Genomic DNA, 21,240 nt, shown 5'->3' with positions numbered 1-21,240 from the left:
AATGACAGCTCTCCTCAGCCAGAAGACTACCTCTCCCGGCAGGCACTGCGCGCCCCACAGACACAGGCTGGCGGGCTCCCTGCGCTCCGCCTCCGCCCGGACCAGCCAATAGGAATCCCCAGCTTGGGCCTCCGCCCTACCCGGACCACGCGGGAGCGGGGTCAATAAAACTACATTTCCCGACTCACCTGTGCGCTCCTCGTGGCCAATCGGCGCCCGGAGTTCGGAGCTTGGGGGCGGAGCCGGATGCATAGGCCACCCCATTGGCTAGGGGCGGCTTAGAAGAGCCGGAACCCGGGAGAGAGAGAAGCGAAATGACATTTCCTCTTTAAATAGCTGGAGCCCGGGCCCCGTCGAGAAATGGCCGCGTCGGCAGGTGGGTCGTGTGGTGGCTTGGGAGGTGTGGAGGGGAGGTGGGCCGGGGACGAGGCTCAGGCTGCGAGCTGAGGCGGTGGCGATGAGGAGCCGGAGCGAAGGATGGAGAGGTGGACAGGGATGAGGGGAGGGAGGATGAATGGCGCGGAGGGAGGTGGGCGGTCCGGCCGGACAGGGATGGGGAGGCCGGGTACCGGCCGCCGCTCCGACCTGTTCGCAAGGCGGTTGAGGGGGTACTGGCGGCCGCCATCCATCGAGCTTCCCTCGTGAGGCTCCTGTCCTTCGCTCTCAGCTGGGACGTTCTGGCTGTCGGCGGAGTCGCCGCAGACACCTCGCCTGTTCTGCCCGCACGGTCCCTCTGCGAGCACGGGGCTTCGAGCTCGCCGGGCTCCCAGAGGAGCAGGCTGGTGTGTGAACTTGCATCGCAGCTCGCTCTTTCCCAGCTCCTACCTCGCGGTCCCACTGAGGGTGTCTGTGTACATATATGCATTTCTGTAGCGGGGGAAAAACAAGCCAAGCGAGAAACAAACAACTCCCCGCCCCATCCCACACACACCAAGGAAAAAAAAAAAAAAAAAACCCAAACCAAAAAACAAAAAATAAAACCCGCGACGCCGAAACTGGCTCCGAACTTCTTGTGGTTGTACGATTTTTCTCCTCCTAGATTTAAGTAAGTCTTCCCCAACACCGAATGTGATTCCATCTTCAGACACAGCCAACGATGCCATGGACCCCTTCCATGCTTGCAGTATTCTAAAGCAACTCAAAACAATGTACGATGAAGGACAGCTGACAGACATTGTAGTGGAAGTGGATCACGGGAAAACATTTTCCTGTCATAGAAACGTTCTTGCTGCAATCAGCCCTTACTTCAGGTATGACGATGGTGGAAACCTCTATTGATATCCTCACCAAGTTCCCTTTCTCCCTCAGTATTGCCCACTTGACTTTTAGACTGAGATGCAAGAATGAGATGAAACCAATGCATTTGTTTCCTGAGAGTAAATAACATGCCCTATTTTATTAAGCGCACCCCGCCCCTTTTTTTATTTGACAAATTCTTCTAGAATTCAGGTGGTTGGTTTTTAAGTTAGTGAACATGTTTTTGTTTGTATGTTTCAGAAAATCTAAAATTGCACTGCCCAATATGGCAGCCACTAGCCGCATGTGGCTATTTAAACTTCACTTACCTAAAATTAAAAATTCACTTCCTCACGTACACTAACCACATTTAAGGTGCTCAGGAGCCACCTGTAGGTAGTGGCGGCCACACTGTACAGCCCAGATACAGAACCTTTCCATTACTGAAAGTTTGATTGGACAGTGCTAATCTGAAATTTGTTCCAAAAATTTATCCAGGATTTCTTTCGTGCACATTAACTCTTTTAGAGTTTAAAACAAATTACCCACTTAATGGATTGTTTTAATGCCCAGGGGATAAGAGCAGTGAAATGAAAATGAATGAAATACAGTTTCTATGTGTCTTAGGCCCCAGGCTAGTGATTATTTCTTAAGATTTCCGGAAGTTTTTTTTTTTTTTTTTTCTTTTCCGGAAGTTTTTTTTTTTCTATTTCGGTACGCGGACCTCTCACTGCTGTGGCCTCTCCCGCCGCGGAGCACAGGCTCCGGACACGCAGGCCCAGCGGATATGGTTCACGGACCCAGCCGCTCCGCGGCACGCAGGATCCTCCCGGACCGGGGCACAAACCCGTGTCCCCTGCATCGTCAGGTGGACTCTCAACCACTGTGCCACCAGGGAAGCCCCGGAAGTATTTTTAAGCTAAGTTTTCATTTTCATTTATATTCATCTTTATACATCATAAAACTTTGTAAAGTAAAATTTCAAAACTTGGGTCTAAAAAATAATTTCATACTCTAAGATCAGTGATAAAGGCAGTTTCCTGTTTAACTTCTCCTTTTGCTTAAGTGCTCACTTTAAGCCTTTCTGTATTCAGAAATGGTGCATGAAATGATTGTGAAATAATTTTCTCAACCTTTATAGGGCATATAGCAGTGTAGTGTTCCAGACGCTGGTTTCTGGTTCCTCTTTCTCAGAATACTGTGTTAAATATAGTCACTTAAGTTTGCTGCTTGTGATGTAACCATTTAGACTTACGTAGGGTAGGTCATTGGACTATTAGGTATTAACCATAATGAGGCAGTGAGCTGGAAAGAAAAAAGAAGAAACAGGTATACACAGAAGGTATGAAGTTGGGCCTCTAATGGAAACTGCTGGTGAGATTTATTTATCTAGGCTATCCATTAGATATGGTTAGGTCATTTATGTGTTTAAATATTTGTCACAATTACTGCTTATCAAGCTCTGGGCAGGGCTCACTCTACATACATTACTTTATGTAATCTTTACAATCCTGTCTCTACATAGTTGTTATTCCCATTTTACGTGTGAAAAAACTGAGGCTCAAGGAGGTTAAGTGACCTGCCTAAATCATCTATCTAACTAGTAAGTGGCAGAGGCTGGGTTTGATTCCAGAGCCAGGCTTCTTAGGCACTGTATGACTTTTTAGGAACAAGGGTGGGTTCTCTTTAAAGTTTAATATACAGAAGTGTTCATTGTATATTAGATTTGAATAGTAAAAAGAAATAAAGTGAAGATGTCTATATCTCACTGTAGTTCTATATTCTGGCTTATATCATTTAACGATCATACTTACTTAAAATTAAGTTTTGAAGACCTGACAAATCACTTGGAAAGAAGTATGCTACAGTAGATTTTCTTAATTTCCAAGCAGTTAAGGAAATGCTTGAAAAACTTTCTAAGCATAAGGTATGTGAATTCAAATGAAGATATTTGGCTAGAAGACTTAAGGATTAGGTTCTTCTCTCTTGCTACAGCTGTTTGTACAGAACTTTTTTTTTTTTTTTTTTCGGTACACGGGCCTCTCACTGTTGTGGCCTCTCCCGTTGCGGAGCACAGGCTCCAGACGCGCAGGCTCAGCAGCCATGGCTCACGGGCCCAGCCGCTCCGCGGCATGTGGGATCTTCCCAAACCGGGGCATGAACCCGTGTCCCCTGCATCGGCAGGCGGACTCTCAACCACTGCGCCGCCAGGGAAGCCCCAGAACTTTCTTGGTACCATTGTTGCTCCTATGTGAGTTGTAGAAAGTCATACTTAATAGTTTCTAAGTCTTGCATCACTGGTGGAAGAATAGAATAGCTTGAAATCTGGCCTGGCTGTTTCCTGCTCCCAGTGACTTGTCAGAAGTAAAATTCGTATGATTAATAGAAACTTTTTGCTGCTCAGGGTTTTGTGTGGGGAAGTACTCCCACTTCATATCGAGTTTACATAAAGAGCCTATTAGAACAGAGGAGAACTTGAGTGTCACGCTGCTCCTGTGTGTGAGACCAGCTTATTCAAGTCAGTAGTAGCTCCCATGATAAAGGGCTATGTGGTAATATTCTCCTTTGGGAGTTAATCTTTGCCTGATGAAGGGCTTTATTTTTCTTTTTAATTGGGAGCTGTATAACTGAGTTTTTCAGCACCTGAATTGAAAACAAGCTCATACAATGGTACATCTAGTTTCTAGTCATTTAAGAAAAAAAAGTCTGCATGATATTACACTTAAAATTTACATAGTAGAAGTAAAAATAGGACTCAAAGGACGGTTAGCCCAGGCAACAAGCTGGGTCCAGGTACCCTTGTATACCTCCAATATTCCATATTGCATTTTTGAATTAATTTCATGTTTCTGATGAAAACTTTAAAAGTGACTGGAAATCTTCCCATTCAAGGATCACACTTAAAAATAAAATAGGAGGGGTCTGGATCTGAATAATGGAGTTTATCAGCAGTGTTAGGTCGGTGTCTTCAACGGACATCTATTAAGCATTCTAGGGCACACAGTCCTTTTCTCAAGAGGATTTTAAAAGACCTTTTGATTTTATTTATTTATTTATTTATTATTTTTTTTGCGGTACGTGGGCCTCTCACTGCTGTGGCCTCTCCCGTTGCGGAGCACAGGCTCCAGACGCGCAGGCTCAGCGGCCATAGCTCACGGGCTCAGCCGCTCTGCGGCATGTGGGATCTTCCCGGACCGGGGCACGAACCCGCATCCCCTGCATCGGCAGGCGGACTCTCAACCACTGCGCCACCAGGGAAGCCCTTGATTTTATTTTTTTTATTTAATTTTAAGAACAGCCTAGAAAGAAACCTTAAAGGAGGGAAAAGAAAGGCAAATGATGTTTATAAACGACTAGGACTTTAAATAAAGAGCCAGGCTTTTGGCTACTTAATGTTTTGGCCAAGAAAGTACCATAAATACACAGATAATTTAAAAGAAAAAAAAGAAAAGAAAAAAGCTTGGTCTCAAAGACAAAAGTTTGGAATTTTGAAAACCATTATCTTCTCCAAAGAATCAGTTAATTCTTAAACTCTCTTTAGAAGTAGGTATTATATTAACCCTACTGTAATCTTTATTTATATACAAATATATATAGGTAAAAATATGGTAACTTTGAGTCAAGCAAAAGTTTTCAAAATATCCAAGGATAAGTGAATTGATGTTCTTTATATTCTCTATGATCATTAAGGAAGCATTTAAAGGATAATTATTTTAAAAGTACATAGAAGTAGATAGAGTAGATAGAAAATATGAACTTCTGAAGAACATCTTGTTTTTCTAAGTTGAAATTTTTAAAAATATGTTTTGAGCACAGGTTGCCTTGTAAATTTCCACTGGGTCATGAGACGTTTTATTAGACAGTCTCTATATGCTAATGTGTCACATTGACACTCTATGGGTATTCTTAAACTTTCTGACTGACCTGGTGATTGAAGATCTCAAGTCCCTAAGGCATCTTGACCAGAAGCCTCGATTGGGCTCCAAGGGAAATAAGATGTCCTGGAATATTCCATGCCACCTTCCGGTGTGCTTTAATTAGGTATACTCTCCTTTTCTCAGAGTTGGCACAAAGTGGACTGACTGGGCCTTAGGTATACTCTCCTTTTCTCAGAGTTGGCACAAAGGGCCTGAGAATAGGGTTTTTTAAGATTAGCCAGACCAAATTCTTCTGCTAGATGATCAACTTTTATCTGCTTTCCTGATATTTAGGATATCGGGAAACACATTAGGAAATATTTTACTGTTTCAAAATGTTGTCTTTGTGGTAACTTTATGTTTTTAAAAATTTGCCACAATAATTTTTATTTATAGCACACATAAATTCACCACTCTTTCCTTCCTAGATCCATGTTCACTAGCGGCCTTACAGAAAGCACTCAAAAAGAAGTTCGAATCGTCGGTGTTGAAGCTGAGTCGATGGATTTAGTGTTGAACTATGCCTATACCTCCAGAGTTGTGCTGACAGAGGCCAATGTTCAAGCCTTGTTCACTGCAGCTAGCATCTTCCAGATTCCCTCCATCCAGGACCAATGTGCTAAGTACATGATCAGTCATTTGGACCCACAGAATTCTATTGGAGTCTTCATCTTTGCTGATCATTATGGTCATCAGGAACTCGGAGATCGATCTAAAGAATACATTCGTAAAAAGTTCCTGTGTGTCACCAAAGAACAAGAGTTTCTTCAGTTGACGAAAGACCAACTGATAAGTATCCTAGACAGTGACGACTTAAACGTAGACCGGGAAGAGCATGTTTATGAGAGCATTGTAAGGTGGTTTGAACACGAACAGAATGAAAGAGAAGTGCACCTTCCAGAAATTTTTGCCAAATGCATACGTTTTCCTCTGATGGAAGACACCTTTATAGAGAAAATTCCACCTCAGTTTGCACAGGCTATAGCCAAAAGCTATGTGGAAAAGGGACCATCCAGTACCAATGGCTGTACACAGAGACTTGGAATGACTGCATCGGAAATGATCATATGTTTTGATGCTGCCCACAAACACTCAGGAAAGAAGCAAACAGTGCCTTGTCTAGATATATTCACAGGAAGAGTGTTCAAACTATGCAAACCACCAAATGATCTAAGAGAAGTTGGGATTCTCGTATCACCAGATAATGATATTTACATAGCAGGAGGGTACAGGCCAAGCAGTAGTGAGGTCTCCATCGACCACAAGGCAGAAAATGATTTCTGGATGTATGACCATTCCACTAATAGGTGGCTATCCAAACCATCCTTGCTTCGAGCCAGAATAGGCTGCAAACTGGTGTATTGCTGTGGTAAGATGTATGCAATCGGAGGGCGAGTTTATGAAGGCGATGGGAGAAACTCGCTAAAATCTGTGGAGTGCTACGACAGCAGAGAGAATTGCTGGACGACCGTTTGTGCCATGCCTGTTGCTATGGAGTTTCATAATGCTGTGGAGTACAAAGAGAAGATCTATGTTTTACAGGGTAGGTGCCTAAGTGATTTAGTTCTTCATGAAAGGGTAACAGGTCAAATTGTGGTTCACCCACTCATAGTAAAACATAAGTTGTTTCTGTTCATTGAGGAATGCCTCTGGCTTTCTTATCATAAACTATTTGTTGGACCAGTCTGTTTTTTAAAAGACCAGTAAAGAAAATACACTTTTCAATCAGAAAAGGCAGGTTCCTAAAATGATCCTGTGTTTTATGTTCTTACTGTGTTTTGACATCATGCGGAATAAGTATTTTTGAAAATATTTTTTCATAAATAATAGTTCAGGATTTGGGAAAAACTCAGAGCCATTTTTAAGACTTCAAACAAGAAAGCAAGTTTGATACATGACATTTTTGCTGTTCAGTAATATATAATCAAGAAATGTAGCAACTACTTTTCTTATGGAACTTACTGGATTAGTTTAAAAGAGAAAAAAGAACAAAGCATCAACTGCAGTTGTACTATTCAGTTGCCAAAGAATTTTGTATAAGCCTTACGATCGCAAAGGTTATGAAACTTAATTACAAAGAGTTTTCAATTACAGTCTTCAAGATTTTAATTTCACTGCAGTTGATGCTGTCATCCATAACATTGTTTTCAGTTTTTTTCACTGAAAAACTTTGAGATGTCTCCTTTTTCTTACTGTTAACATTATGAGAGGGACGATAATATACTTAGCTTAAAAATTTTTGTTTAAACGATTGAAGACTATTACCCTGGCAAAGATGATCTAGTAGAAGTAGAAAGAGGAACTTAGTAAGAGCAAGTAAGATATTTGATTCAAGGTTCTGATTTGTGCTAATGTTTTCCTTGTGTTTGAATTCTTATCTTAGTTGCTTGAATGCTGAATGCAGTGTTGACAGTACCAACATCCTTATTCTTCTTTTGTGTTTCTTAACTGCTTATATATAAATGTTTTCCTTACACTGACTACTCAAATAAAACAAGGAAAAGGGGGCAACTTCTGTGTAGACACACGTGATTTTTTAGGTCGTTTCCCATTCTTTTTTTTTTTTTTTTAAATATTCTTTGCTCTAATCCTTTATCCAGCTTAAAATTTCCTAGAAATGCCTAAACCCATATGTTTAAACTTCAATGTAAAGTTAATTCTCCAGAGGGAGTAGTACTCTCTAGTGCCTTATTTTAGTTGACTAGAAGCATGGACATGATTTAGGTTTGTTGGTCTTGCCAAAAAATGGAGTACCTGAATGGATGTAAAATCGATCAAGTGTGGTTGAATAGGTTATATCATCCAATATGATGGAGCTCTCTCTTTATATATTTTGGTTTTACTGGCTAACCAGTTAGTTGATAGAGATAGAATTAATTAGATGACTCCCAAAGGGAATGTAAAGGTTGTGTATTAATGTAAATACTAAGGCAAAGTAACAATGAATTAATAGAATTTTAGGGCTGGAATGAACATTGTTTAATCTGAGATCGTATTTTATAAAAGAGAAATCTGAGGCACTGAGGGTTTTCTTAATTGCCCACCACTGGTTTTAATTTATTAAGAAGACTTTAGATTTTAAAAATCAACTTTTAAAATGTATTATCTTTCCTTTTTATAAGAAATTTTTAGAGAGGTAGTACATGGTAGAAAGTGTTAATTCCTGTCTTTATTAAGAATCCTGTTATATGTTAGTCAATAAGCATACATAATATGCAGGCAAAAGCTAGGACTTTAACAAGCTTTTTGTGAAAAATTAAAATTACAGCATCACTTTTATTAAGTAGGCAGTTATATTTGTTGATAGGAGTTAACCTAGTTCAGAACAGTTTTCAAGGGGAAGCTCGACCTAGAAGTAGGTACTTATAATCTAAACAAAGCCTCTTTATATAAATAAACTTGACATGAATAGTCAGAAGCTTATGCTCTACTGTCAGTGGCTACCGGAGTATCATTTAATCTGTTCATAAAGGATTCAGATTTTCATATCAAGGATTTTATACAAATGTCATAATTACCAAGCTCTTGTAAATCTTCACTAGTTTAATTCCTTTAGACATTTTTTGTATTGCACTCTGACTCAGCACACTCTTTCATTGTCAAAATAGAATTGAAACTGACTCATAGTCAATTCTCATAAATAATGTGCGTGTTTTCTATCATCTTAAGGTCATGTTTTCTCCTCTTGAGTATTTGTCTTTGCATTACACCAACACTAAAGTGAACACATTAGTGGCCCATAGATACAAATCTGAACAATTCTATGTACCATCTTCTAATTAAATAATTAGTACTTAAATTTATAGTGGCTTACTCATGATTGAAGCTATATACATATTTTCATACATATTTTCATCTTACTGGTTAACCATTAATGTTTTTTTTTTAGAGCTGGCTTCAAATAAATTTTCTGAAATACCCAATTGGAGAGAGTAAATGAAACCAAGCTCTTAACTGTTATACTGCCATCAAGCCAAACTAATGCCTCATACTTCCCCATTTTGAACACCCCAATTCACGTTCACTCTAATACTATGTTATGTTGTGCATGGAATGAAGATGTTTTAAGCTACCATAATATTTAATGTATCTATGGAGATTATAAAAGAAATGTTTTAGAAAGTAAAATATTTGGAAAATTATACCTTTGGGTCTTCAACATACAACCAAAAAGAGACATGTAAATGTACATATTATTGTTTTTTCTTTTTTTTTCCCCCCCCTTTTTCTTTCTTTAGGAGAATTTTTCCTCTTCTATGAGCCTCAGAAAGACTACTGGGGTTTCTTAACCCCCATGACTGTGCCTAGAATCCAGGGCTTAGCAGCTGTATACAAGAACTCTATCTACTACATAGCTGGAACCTGTGGAAATCATCAGCGGATGTTTACTGTAGAAGCCTATGATATTGAGCTCAATAAATGGACTCGTAAGAAGGACTTTCCTTGTGATGAGTCCATAAACCCATACCTTAAACTGGTACTTTTCCAGAACAAACTCCATTTATTTGTTCGAGCTACTCAAGTGACCGTTGAAGAACATGTCTTCAGAACCAGCAGAAAAAATTCTCTTTACCAATATGATGACATCACTGACCAATGGATGAAAGTGTATGAGACCCCAGATCGGCTCTGGGACCTTGGCCGGCATTTTGAATGTGCTGTTGCTAAACTCTATCCTCAGTGTCTTCAGAAAGTACTTTAATGAATGGCAGGCCTTAGTGAGCTCACTGGCACCTTGTGCTCGAGGAAACTTGGTCTTTCAATGATACGAGAAGTGCTGTCAGTATTTAAGAAAGCTGAGAGGGTTTATACATGGAGATGGGTGCTCTTAAAGATGAGCGTAGGGAGGGATTTCTTTTCATCCTTGTGATGTTTTCATTTCAGTAAGCAAAAGGTAACAAAGTGCAATTATCAGCATTTTTTTTTTCTGGTATAAACGTAATCACATCATTCTAGAATTTTGTGATGAATAGTCACTGAGATACCAGATGAATCAACAACTATGCACTCTTAGAAGAGTGGTTAGGGTATTATGGGTTAGAGACATCCAAAATAGTTTGATGTGACTTTTTATTTTAAATACGGGTAAAAATCTGAGGCAATATCACTAGGACTTTAGCTGTGACCTCTCTACCCCAGAGACGCACTAACTGAGATCCTCATTCTGAATATATGTATATTTGTGTACTGTTTTCAAGTGTACTGGATTTAAATGTGTTCTGTTATTAGAGTAAATTGAAGGAAAACCAGATCAGTCTCAGAAAGAGCTTTTAGTTTGATTGTTTTATATTTCCCATGTTGCTTTAAGTTAAGCTAAAGTTTTAAAGTAGCAGTTTTCCGTTGACAGTTTTTTCAAGTGCTAACACTGTCTCATTTTTTTAAATCCTGAAAAGGGCTCAAAATCACAGGTGGCTGGTGCTAGTATAAGTTAATTCATGTGTATAGTTAGGTAGATTTAAATTGTCTGAGCCTATGCTTACCTTTCAAACTGGTATGTTAGTTTCATGGCCATTGTCCTTTACCTGTTGAACTCTTGTGATTTCACAGGGTTCTCTACTAGCATGATGGCAAGGCATGGCCAGTTATTGGTCTAACTGGATTCAATCTTAGAATAGTGAAAAGAATATTACACTCATTTTGCACTAACATGGGCCATTTTGTCGCCTAACCCCCTTTCCTATCCTCTACCTGTCCATTCAGTATCAGTACAATGAAAGGTAACTTATTTCTCTTCTGCACAGAGCGTAATGTGAAGTTTTACTCCTATTTTTAAAATTCTGTTTTCCAGAAACATAAAACTCCTGCAGTAGTCTCATTTAATGGCTTTTACGTTACCTATAACAAATAAAACCTCATTTTTTTTTAATTTTTGCACTTAACAGTTATGAATAATTTTGCATTGAAAACCTTGTTCTAGCTGAAGGTGATTGAGGAGGAAAAGAGTGAGTGAATAGAACCATAGCATTATAGGTACTAAACAGTTTTTCATATTTAACTGATGATTTTCTAACAGTTAGCTAGAAATATTAACAGAGGACAAATCAACTCATGTGTTATACGTAAGGCAGTTATTTGGATCAGTAACTTATTTTTTACTCTGCCTGGAATAATTAATAAAGGATATAAGTATAGTCCAGAGTCTGTCCTTAACTGGAACATTTTGATTCTGTTAAAACAAACTGGCATGGTTTGTATTAAAAACTTGCACAAATGGTAATGTGATACTGTGAAACAAATTTAAAACATTGCCTCTTTGCATCACATACCTCGTTTTTCAGAAACTTTCCAAACTGCTTGTCATAGCCCTCTACGAGTAGGGAACGTTTCCTGAAGCCGAATTTAAAGTGGACAGCATTTCGAGAATTCACATTTTAAAATCTAGTCTTGGGAAGCTGGATACGTGCTGTCTTCTTGCTGGCCTTGGTAGTGTGTCTATAATCTCCTTATCGACTTTGTCAACTAATCACCTATGTTTTTTCTCCCCATTTTTTCTTTGTCTTCCTGCTGGTTTGGGGCTATTTCTGTGAGCATTTTGAAGCATCTTTACTGTGCTGCAATGCAAAGGGAGGAAAAAAACAAAGCCAAGTTTTACAAGAGATGTTCATGTAATTTATTTTTGAAAGCTTTGTTGCATATCTAAGACTTCCTGCCGCTTTTTGACAATCTCCTGTATTTATTTAGAAGAACGTGTTACTTGAAACCATGACATTAGAATACTGAGTTAATTTACAATGTGCCCGTGTGATGCATAGGAGTACAGTGTACTGTGGTTAATTCTGCAGTCGATTTATTCTCTTGATCTGCGCAACAGTTGATCCTTTTGCTATATTGAGGGTGTGGTCTAAGTATAGTGTGTCAACGCCAAGGTTTAGAATTTGCTATGGAAGTAGGATATATATTGAATTTTGTATGGAGAACTATTTGTTTAAATTATACAGCTGGGATATTTTGCCACTTTTCAAATGATTTCAGAAGAGGTCCTAGAAAACTAAGATTAGTAATATGCGTGGATCTTTGTTTAGATATTTAAGGTACACTTGCATAGTATGATGAGACTATAAGTAAAAGGCCCAGTGGGTACTACAGAATTAAAATATGGGGTGACAGATGCCAGTCCCACTTGACCTTTGTTTTTGCATTTGAAGAAAGTATGTAGCACTTTCCTATATAGTTTTTACACACTGAAAACTGGACGTGGTATAACTATGTTATAGGAAAGTAGAAATTGTATTCTTTATTTTCCATCTTTGTTTTCTGTTATCCTACAAAGTTGAAGCTTAAGCGTCAAGCTGGTTTCATTGGTGCATGAGAAAAAGTGGACGTGACCTGCAAGGAATCAGATTCCCTACGTGAGGCAGTTTAAAATGGCATTAAATGTTCAGTGCTCAGGTATGTAGTAAGTACTGTAGTCCTTTGGGGGCAAACGTGTAGATATTTTTAAACATTTTGCCATAATTGCACAAGGTTTTGCATTTTTATCTGATGGCATTGTTTCTTATAATAAAACCTTTTCTGACTGAAAACTTCCATTGTCGTAAATTGACCTCTGACTATTGAGTTTTGCAGAATTAAAACTGGGTGAAAATCATGAAATACCTTACATCAGGAGTAGAAGGAGAAGATTTTATTCTATCAAATGCCTGGTCTGCAGTACAAAATGAACTAGTTAAGGTCACCTTATATAATGCTCTTGAAATTCTAAAGCAAGCTCACTCATATCGGTAGCTCCTTTGTTAAGTTGGTTCTGCCCACAAGTCTTCGTATCCCACTCCTCTCTCTCACAATTCATGTCTAATCCATCAGAAAATCCTGTTGCCTCTTCCTTCAAAATACACCTAGACTCTGACCACATACCACTTGCACCGCTATCACCCTAGTCTAAACTAGCCTACTCTGTCTGCCTTAATGCTGTGCCACTGAACTGGTCTCCTTTCAGTCACCTTTGACCCCTTCTGTGGAAGACAGAATCTATTCTGTCCTCCACACAGTAGCCAGAGTGATCCTATTAAAACGTAAGTCAGGTTACATTCTTCTGCTCAGATCCCTCCAGGAAACGGCTTCCCGTTTCCTTTCATACGAGAGCCCTACCCCTTCCTTCCACCATCAATCTAAATCACACTGCTCAGACCGCACTGCCATTCCACCCGCTCACTCCATTCCAGCCACACTGACTGTTGTTCCTCAGACACACCAAGCCCCTCCAACATCAGGGCCTTTGCTCTTGCCATGTCTTTTGCCAAGGAAGCCCTGACCACTCATTTATTTAAGTTTCTATTTTTTAAAACTCCGGAGAGGCCTTCCCTGACCACCTCATGTAAGACAGAATGCCTTCCAACTCCACCCCCACCAGTACCACCCATCTTTTCCTGATTTATTTTTCATCTATCTCCCCCCATTAAAATGTAAGTTCCATGAAGGCAAGGGATTTATTTTATTTCTTGTTCCCCTCAGCTCAGTGCCTCGGACATCCTAGGCATTCAATGTTTGTAAAAACTGAATTTTCGGGCTTCCCTGGTGGCGCAGTGGTTGAGAGTCCGCCTGCCGATGCAGGGGACACAGGTTCGTGCCCCGGTCCGGGAAGATCCCGCATGCCGCAGAGCGGCTGAGCCCGTGAGCCATGGCCGCTGAGCCTGCGTGTCCGGAGCCTGTGCTCCGCAACGGGAGAGGCCACAGCAGTGAGAGGCCCGCATACCGCAAAAAAAAAAAAAAAAAAACTGAATTTTCATTTAAGTCTTAGAGCACCCCGAGAAGTGGTAGAACCAGTGCTATTGCCTCTATTTTATTAGATGAGAAACACAAAGACCAAGTGAATCACTGAAGGTCATCTAACTAATGACGGGCTCACCCGGGATTAGAACCAAGTTTTTCACTTTGACCTCAACCTAGTTTCTATGTGCTACATTAGTTCTAAACAAAACTGATAGAAAGGCAGATGCTCTGTATTTTGTGTTTAATGGTTGCCTTTTCTGAGTCCCACCTTTTTTTCAACACTATTATTTATAATAGCTACTATAATTTGTAACTGATTGATTCTCAACAAGGAAGTAGATGAGGTAGGAAAATACCTTCAGTTATTCATCCTGCATCCCCATCATTATATCATTATGCTAATATACGACTGTTCCGAGTTCTGTCACTCAAACAAGTTGAAGAAAAAAAAGGCTTGAGAAATACTGATTTAGAGTACTGTTATTTTGGTTCTGTGAAGTTAAAATGACTTGCCATCCTAAAATCTTGGCTGTTTTTTATTGAAAAATTATTTGCAAAAACAGAAATTAAAAATAAGTGGTCTGGGATCTCTAACTCATCAGAAGAATGCTGTAAATGACACCTGCTAGTTTTTTGAAGTGAAATTTGGAATTTTATATAATGGATTTGAGTAGGGAAAAAAGTATTTTCCCTCATTTAATGTGTCGAGGGTACACTAAAGGTTCTTGATTTGGACCTTTGGTAGACAGAACTTAAATGGCTCTCAATAGTAAACACGAAGAGGTAGCGTTAACTACTACCAGTTCTAGTAAATATCAAGTGCATGTGTCCATCATTCTCATTCTCCACACTTCATTTTGACGACCTATATCTCTTTGGTAGAAGATCCCAGAACCTAGAAAGTTGGGCATCTGGTTCATGGGTCTGATGATTTTTCCTTCCTTTTTTGGTAAGCTGCTTTAGCCTGGTTTACTTGTGTGGGTTCATAAGGAAGCTATTCTACACGTTTGAACAGAGGAATCAATATGGCTGCCATCCCAGAGAAAGGAAAAAGTGAAGACATTCCAGTCATCAAGTATATATTTGGAGATTTAAATTGCTAAGCCACAAGGCAAAATTTTAATTTATGAAAGTATATTTTATATATGCTGAGGGAGACACAGTTCAATATGACTTAGGTAACCACAGACACAATATTCTACTTTTCAATCATGTATTTTAAATCACTAAAATGATAGAAAATATGTAATAGGCTTCCTACTAGCTACCACCTCTATTATTTAAACTCACTTGCTCAAGAATCCTGCAGTTAGGTTTTCTGAATTTCATTGAGATGCCAATCCACTGACCCCATGACTTTTTCCACTATCTATCAGCCCCTACTGGGGACTTTTCTGAAATTACCCATCTTAAATTCCACGATCCATTCAAAATAATGTCATTTTACATTTCTTCAGGTCCCTCTCTTTGCTACTGCCACACTTGCCTGAAAACACCCCAACCCTGAAAATCCCAGCTATGAGCCACCTCTGTGTCTGGCCCTGAGTGGAGGAACACTGCTGGAGAAATTCCATGGTCAAGCTGACTCTCTTTGGCATGATGTACCTCCCATGGGTTCTCAACATAATGGAGCAGTTTTTACCTTTTCTCAAACTGCCACATATATCTTTTATCCCTCTTGGTTCTTAGTTCTCTACTTTTCTTCATGATGTATCAAGAAGATAGCAGCCATTGCACAGGTGCTCCCTTTTCCTCCCACCATCTACCTGAATCTTCTCTGCTCTTCCTCTTAAAATATGTGGAAGAAGTGTGCTGTTTCTACCTGTGGTTGCTTTGTGCTCCAGGTCCTTTACCATTCCCTCTCCCGAGTCATCCAACATTCCCTCTCAGATCATTCTAATAAAACAAAAAATGTAATTTTCTCCCACTTAGCAAAACAGAGCAAAACCAAACCAAACAATAACAAATTGTCCTTTGGTCCAGCATCTCCCTCCACTTAGTGCCCCTTCTCTTGGCCTCCATGAAAGCCAAACTTTTGTAATCGGTTGTTTCTACAAGCTGTTTCTATTTCCCAGCTTTCAGTCACTCTTCAACCACTCCAGTCACTACGTTCTCCTCATAACCAAAACTGCTGTTGTCAAGGTCTCCAACAACACTAAGCTCTAAATCCGTTCTTCACATTTCTGTCCTTGTCTTCGTTGACGTCACAGACATGTTTGGCACAGTTGACCACTATATCTCTTCTGAAGCCCTTTCCTCACTGGCCTCCTGGGATACCATGCTCCGAAAATTCTCTTGTTACTGGCTTCTCCTTACTAACCTGCCTTTACTGGCTCCTTCTCTCCCTGGGTCCTCTTCTGTCATCTCTTCTCATTTGACCTCACCTATTTCTTTGGCATTGAATTACTGATGGCATTGACCTCACCTATTTCTTTGGCATTTGCATACTGATGACTTTCAAATTTATATTTTCAAACCATCTCTCTACTCTTGGCTCCAGGCTCCCATCCGACTGCCTACTAGATAGCTCCTGTTGAGTTGGTGGTGACATCTCAAACTTAAAATCTTTAAATCCTCCTTTTCCATCATTCCCTGAAAGCTCCACCTGCAAAATGCAATTTATATCTGTCCACTTCTCTCCTTTTCCACTACCCCACCTATGCTGAAGCCAAGCTTCTACTGCCTGGACTGCTATAGCAGCAGCATAAGCGTTCTGCCTATTTCAACTTGTGTCCACATTCTCAGTAATCCACTCCCAGTACAACAGCCAGAGTGATCTTACAACAAATGGTACTGTGTTATTGCCAGGGGTAGAATGCAGCAATTGCTCATCATCTGGTTGCTTACCTCTCTAACCTTATCCAGTGCCACTTTCCCTGTTGCTACCTATTCTTTAGATACACTGGCTATATCTAAAGACCTTGTGGGTGTTCCTCCCATACACACTTGGCACTCCTTGCTTCCATGTGTACTGACCTTTATGGCTTCCACTTGCCATACAGGTATTCCAGTTACAGGTAGTTACCCCTGAGGAGCAGCTTACAGCCAGTTCCTGATGGGAGCTGCTTGATAAAGACCCCAGCTTCTTCCCACAGGTGGGATAAGCAAGGCATATTCTACACTGTCTCCTAGAGTTCCCCTAAGTGGATGAGCCCTAGTTGCCCATTATATCTGCTTGATAACCACATCTTCCCTAATTCACTTTCCTACTCTCCAACCAATGCTTCTTGGGACCACCTTCCCTCCCCCTAATGAATTACTTGCATGCAAATCCTTGTTCTTGTACTCAAATCCTTGCTCATAACTGGTTTCTGCAAAAACTCAACCTAAGACACTGGCCATTTTTTCAATTCCTCAAGGCTCCTATACGATGAGATTTGCTCATGCTGTTTCCTATACCTGGAAACGTGGCCTCTCCTTCACCTCTGCTCTTTGCATGACCACTTCCTTCTTATCTTTCAGGTCTCAAAGAGATCTTCCTAACTAAATCCTATTGCAGTAATTAAACTTTTGTTTAAACAATCCTAGCTAAAGTAAATGCCCCTGTCATGCTAGATCTTACTACCCAAAGTGTTTTTTTCCCCCACAACTTTTGGTGTCTCCCCACTAAACAGAAAGCTCTATGAAGGCAGAGCCCAAGCCGATTTGCCATCCAATGTTTGCCCGTACCTGGAAAAGTGTCTCGCATATAATTTTTTTAAATAAACTTTTTATTTCAAAATAATTTGTTTCCAGAAAAATTGAGAGGATAGAACAGAGAGTTCTCATATATCCCACACCTAGTTTCCCTTATTATTAACAAGCCAATATAGATTCATTATTATTAACTAAATTCTATACTTTACTAAGAAATCCTTAGGTTTTACATAATGTCCTATTTATGCCCCAGGATCTTATGCAGGATACATAACAACTAGTTGTCACATCTCCTCAGGCTCCTTTTGGCTGTGACAGTTTCTCAAGCTTTCTTGTTTTGGATGATTTTGACAGTTTTCAGGGGTAATCGTCAGACATTTTTTAGAAAATCCCTCAACTGGGATTTGTCTGATGTTTTTCTCACGATTAGACTGGGGTTATGTGTTTGAGGAAGGAAGACCACAGAGCTAAAGTACCATCCACATCATCATGTCAAGGGTATATACTCTCAATATGACTTGTCTCCATTGATGTTAGCCTCGATCACCTGGCTGAGACAGTGTTTGTTAGGTGACTTCTCTGTAAAGTTATTTCCCCCTCTTTCCTTTGAAAGGAAGTCACTGCGTGCAGCTCCCACTTAAGGAGTGCAGAATTGTGCGCCACCACCTTGAAGGCAGAGTTACCTACATATGTTATTTGGGATGCTAATGCAAAGATTTTTCTCTTCTCCCTTACTTATTGATTCAATCATTTATTTATATCAGTGTGGAATCATTTTATACTTTGGGTTATTGTTTACATTTCTTTTTATACTTGGGTTGTGATCTACTACTACTTTACTTTGTGGCTCAAATTGTTCCAGCTTTGGCCACCGGGAGCTCTTTCAGTTGGCTCCTGTGCCCCTTGGACGTACTCCCATTAGTGTGAGTGTTCTCATTTTTTTTTTTTTTTTAATATCTTATGAGCTGTTCCTATTTTCCCGCCCTATAAGATGCTCCAGGCTTAATTCATATGTTTCCTTCCCCAGGCCTGGGATCAGCCATTTCTCCAAGGATCTCTAGTTCTTTTCACTGGAGATCTGGGCACTTGGTGTGCTCATTGTTACTGGGAGGTCTTTGTTTCTAGACCCCTCTCACCTGACTGAAAAAGGAAGTATGTGTGTGTCCTCTAACTGCTTTATATGCACACATCGAAAACATTCCTATATGTAACTACATCAGTATGAGGCTAAATCTTAGTTCATACTGATGCCTCCTACTCTAATCTATTGCTACATGGAAACTCCTAGCCTTCTCTCCCCCTCTGACAGTGAGAAGCCTAGCTCCAAGCATCTGCCATCCATTTACTAAACTGTTCAATTCTAGTGTATGCATACAGTGGTGTGAGAACAGTTAACCCACAATCCCATACAACTTTATTAATGAGAGCACAGTGCTCATTTACAGTTCTTTGGCCTTTACTCTTACAGATTCCACTCATTTCTAGAGTTATTTAGGTCAGCGCCTTTCCCTCCCACCCACTTCAGTGAGCTTGTTTCATACATTTTATTTTATCTTATTTTACATTTTATTATTTATTTATTTTGGCCACGCCACACAGCTTGTGGGATCTTACTTCCCCGACCAGGGACTGAACCCGGGCCACTGCAGTGAAAGCACCAAGTCCTAACCACTGGACAGCCAGGGAATTCCCCTGCTTTTCTTTTTTTTTTTTTTCAATACATTTTAAATAATTTATGTGATGCTATACTTTTTCTTCTTCAGCCTATGATATGGTGGATTACACTGACTGATTTCTAAATGTTAAACCAGGCTTACATAACTAGAATAAAACCCACTTGGTCATGACATATAATTCTTTTTATACATTGTTGGATTTGATTTCCTAATATTTTGTTCAGGATTCTTATGTCTATGTTAATAAGAAATATTGGTCAATTGTTTTCCTTTCTCATAATGTCTTTATCTGGGTTTGGTGTTAGGGTAACGCTGGAATCGCAAAAAGAAGAAATTTTCCCTCTATTTTCTGGAACAGATAGTGGAAAATTGGTATAATTCCTCCCTTAAATGTGTAGTAGAATTTACAGTTGAAACGGTATGAGCCTGATGCTTTACCTTTTGAGAGTTTTTTTTTTTTTAATTAATTCAGCTTCTTAAATAGATATTAGGTTACTCAGGTTATATATAGCTCCTTGAGTGAATTTTGTTTATGTCTTTCAAGAAATTGGTCCATTTCGTCTACATTATCAAATTTGTGGGCATACAGTTGTTCAGAGTATTCCTTTATTCTTCTTCTAATGTCCATGGAAACAGTAGTGATTGACCCTCTTTCATTTCTGATGTTGGTAATTTGTGTCTTCTCCTTTTCTTCTTTTTCTTTTTTTTTTTGCGGTACGTGGGCCTCTCACTGTTGTGGCCTCTCCCGTTGCGGAGCACAGGCTCCGGACGCGCAGGCTCAGCGGCCATGGCTCACGGGCCCAGCCGCTCCGCGGCACGCGGGATCCTCCCGGACCGGGGAACGAACCCGTGTCCCCTGCGTCGGCAGGTGGACTCTCAACCACTATGCCACCAGGGAAGCCCTCCTTTTTTTCTTGATTTACCCATCTAGAGGCTTATCAATTTTATTGCTCTTGTCAAAGAACCAGATTCTGGGTGACCAGTTTTCTCTATTGTTCTCTGGTTTTAATTTCACTGATTTCTGTTCTAATATATATTATTTTCTTCTATTTGCTTTAAGCTTTAATTGCTCTTTCTCTGATTACTTAAGGTGGAAGCTTATGTTACTAATTTTAAATTCTTTTTCTAATACATGCACTTAACCCTATTAATTTCCCTCTAAACACTACTTTTGTAACATTTCATGTATTTTGATATGTTGCTGCATTTTCACTTTGTTTAGTACAAAGTATCTTTATCGTGTCTTCTTGGAGAAGTAACCCTTTCATAATTATGTAATCCCTGATAATCTTCCTTGTTCTAGAGACTTCCTGTCTGAAATTAATTCAGCCACTCCAGTTTTCTTTTAACTAGTGTTACCGTGATATATCTTTCTCCATCCCTTTTCTTTTAACTATCTGAATCTTTAAACCCAAATGGATTTATTGTAGATGACTTATACTTGGGACTTGTTTTGATATCCACTGTGAGAACCTGTGTCTATTCATTGGTATATTTAGACCATTCGCATTTAATGTGACTATCGACATAGTTGGATTAATATCTACCATATTTGTTACTGTTTTTTTCTCTTTGTTTTCCTTATTCTTGCTTCTTTTTTTCATCTATTTTCCTGCCTTCTCTGGTTTTGAGTAATTTACAGATTCTATTTTATCTACTCTTTTAGCACATCAATTATACATCTTTAACATTTTTTCCAGTTGTTGCCTAGATTTACAATATACATTTTAAAGCTAAGTTTACCTTTAAATAACACTGTACTGCTTCATGTAGAGTTCAGGTACCTTACAACAAAGTTCCCGATTCTTCCCTTCCAGTCCTTGTAACAATGCCATTCATTTCACTGAACCTTATGCTATAACCACTCAATACATTGGTACTATTTTGACTTCAAACAGTTATTCTTTTAGATCAATTCATATAAGAAAAGTAAAATATTTTATTTTACCTTCATTTATTCCTTCTCTGACATTGTTCATCTCTTTACATAGATCTGAATTTCTGACTTATATCGTTTTACCAGTTTCTGAAGAACTTCTAACATGGCTTGCAGGGCAGACCTGTAG

The 21,240-nt window shown here is 39.6% G+C and overlaps 1 protein-coding gene across 4 annotated transcripts; it reads left to right on the top strand.

Annotated features, from left to right (window-relative positions):
- Nucleotides 1–308: 308 nt before the first annotated feature.
- On the top strand, nt 309–12,676 carry KBTBD8 (kelch repeat and BTB domain containing 8). 4 transcript variants are annotated; one of them, XM_032649873.1, is made up of 4 exons: nt 309–376; nt 1,085–1,250; nt 5,582–6,696; nt 9,392–12,676. In XM_032649873.1, exons 1-4 carry the CDS (start codon nt 361–363, stop codon nt 9,853–9,855), a joined length of 1,761 nt encoding a protein of 586 aa, XP_032505764.1. In that variant the 5' UTR covers nt 309–360; the 3' UTR covers nt 9,856–12,676. The 4 variants fall into 4 exon arrangements, with proteins under 4 accessions (XP_032505764.1, XP_032505763.1, XP_032505766.1 ...); XM_032649872.1 differs by having other exon boundaries at nt 312–376; nt 1,040–1,250; XM_032649875.1 differs by lacking the exon at nt 1,085–1,250 and having other exon boundaries at nt 343–376.
- The last annotated feature ends 8,564 nt before the right edge of the window (nt 12,677–21,240 follow it).

This window comes from Phocoena sinus, chromosome 11, assembly GCF_008692025.1.
Source record: "Phocoena sinus isolate mPhoSin1 chromosome 11, mPhoSin1.pri, whole genome shotgun sequence".
NCBI classification, from domain to species: Eukaryota; Metazoa; Chordata; class Mammalia; order Artiodactyla; family Phocoenidae; genus Phocoena; species Phocoena sinus.
This window is presented reverse-complemented; position numbering and strand designations above follow the sequence as displayed.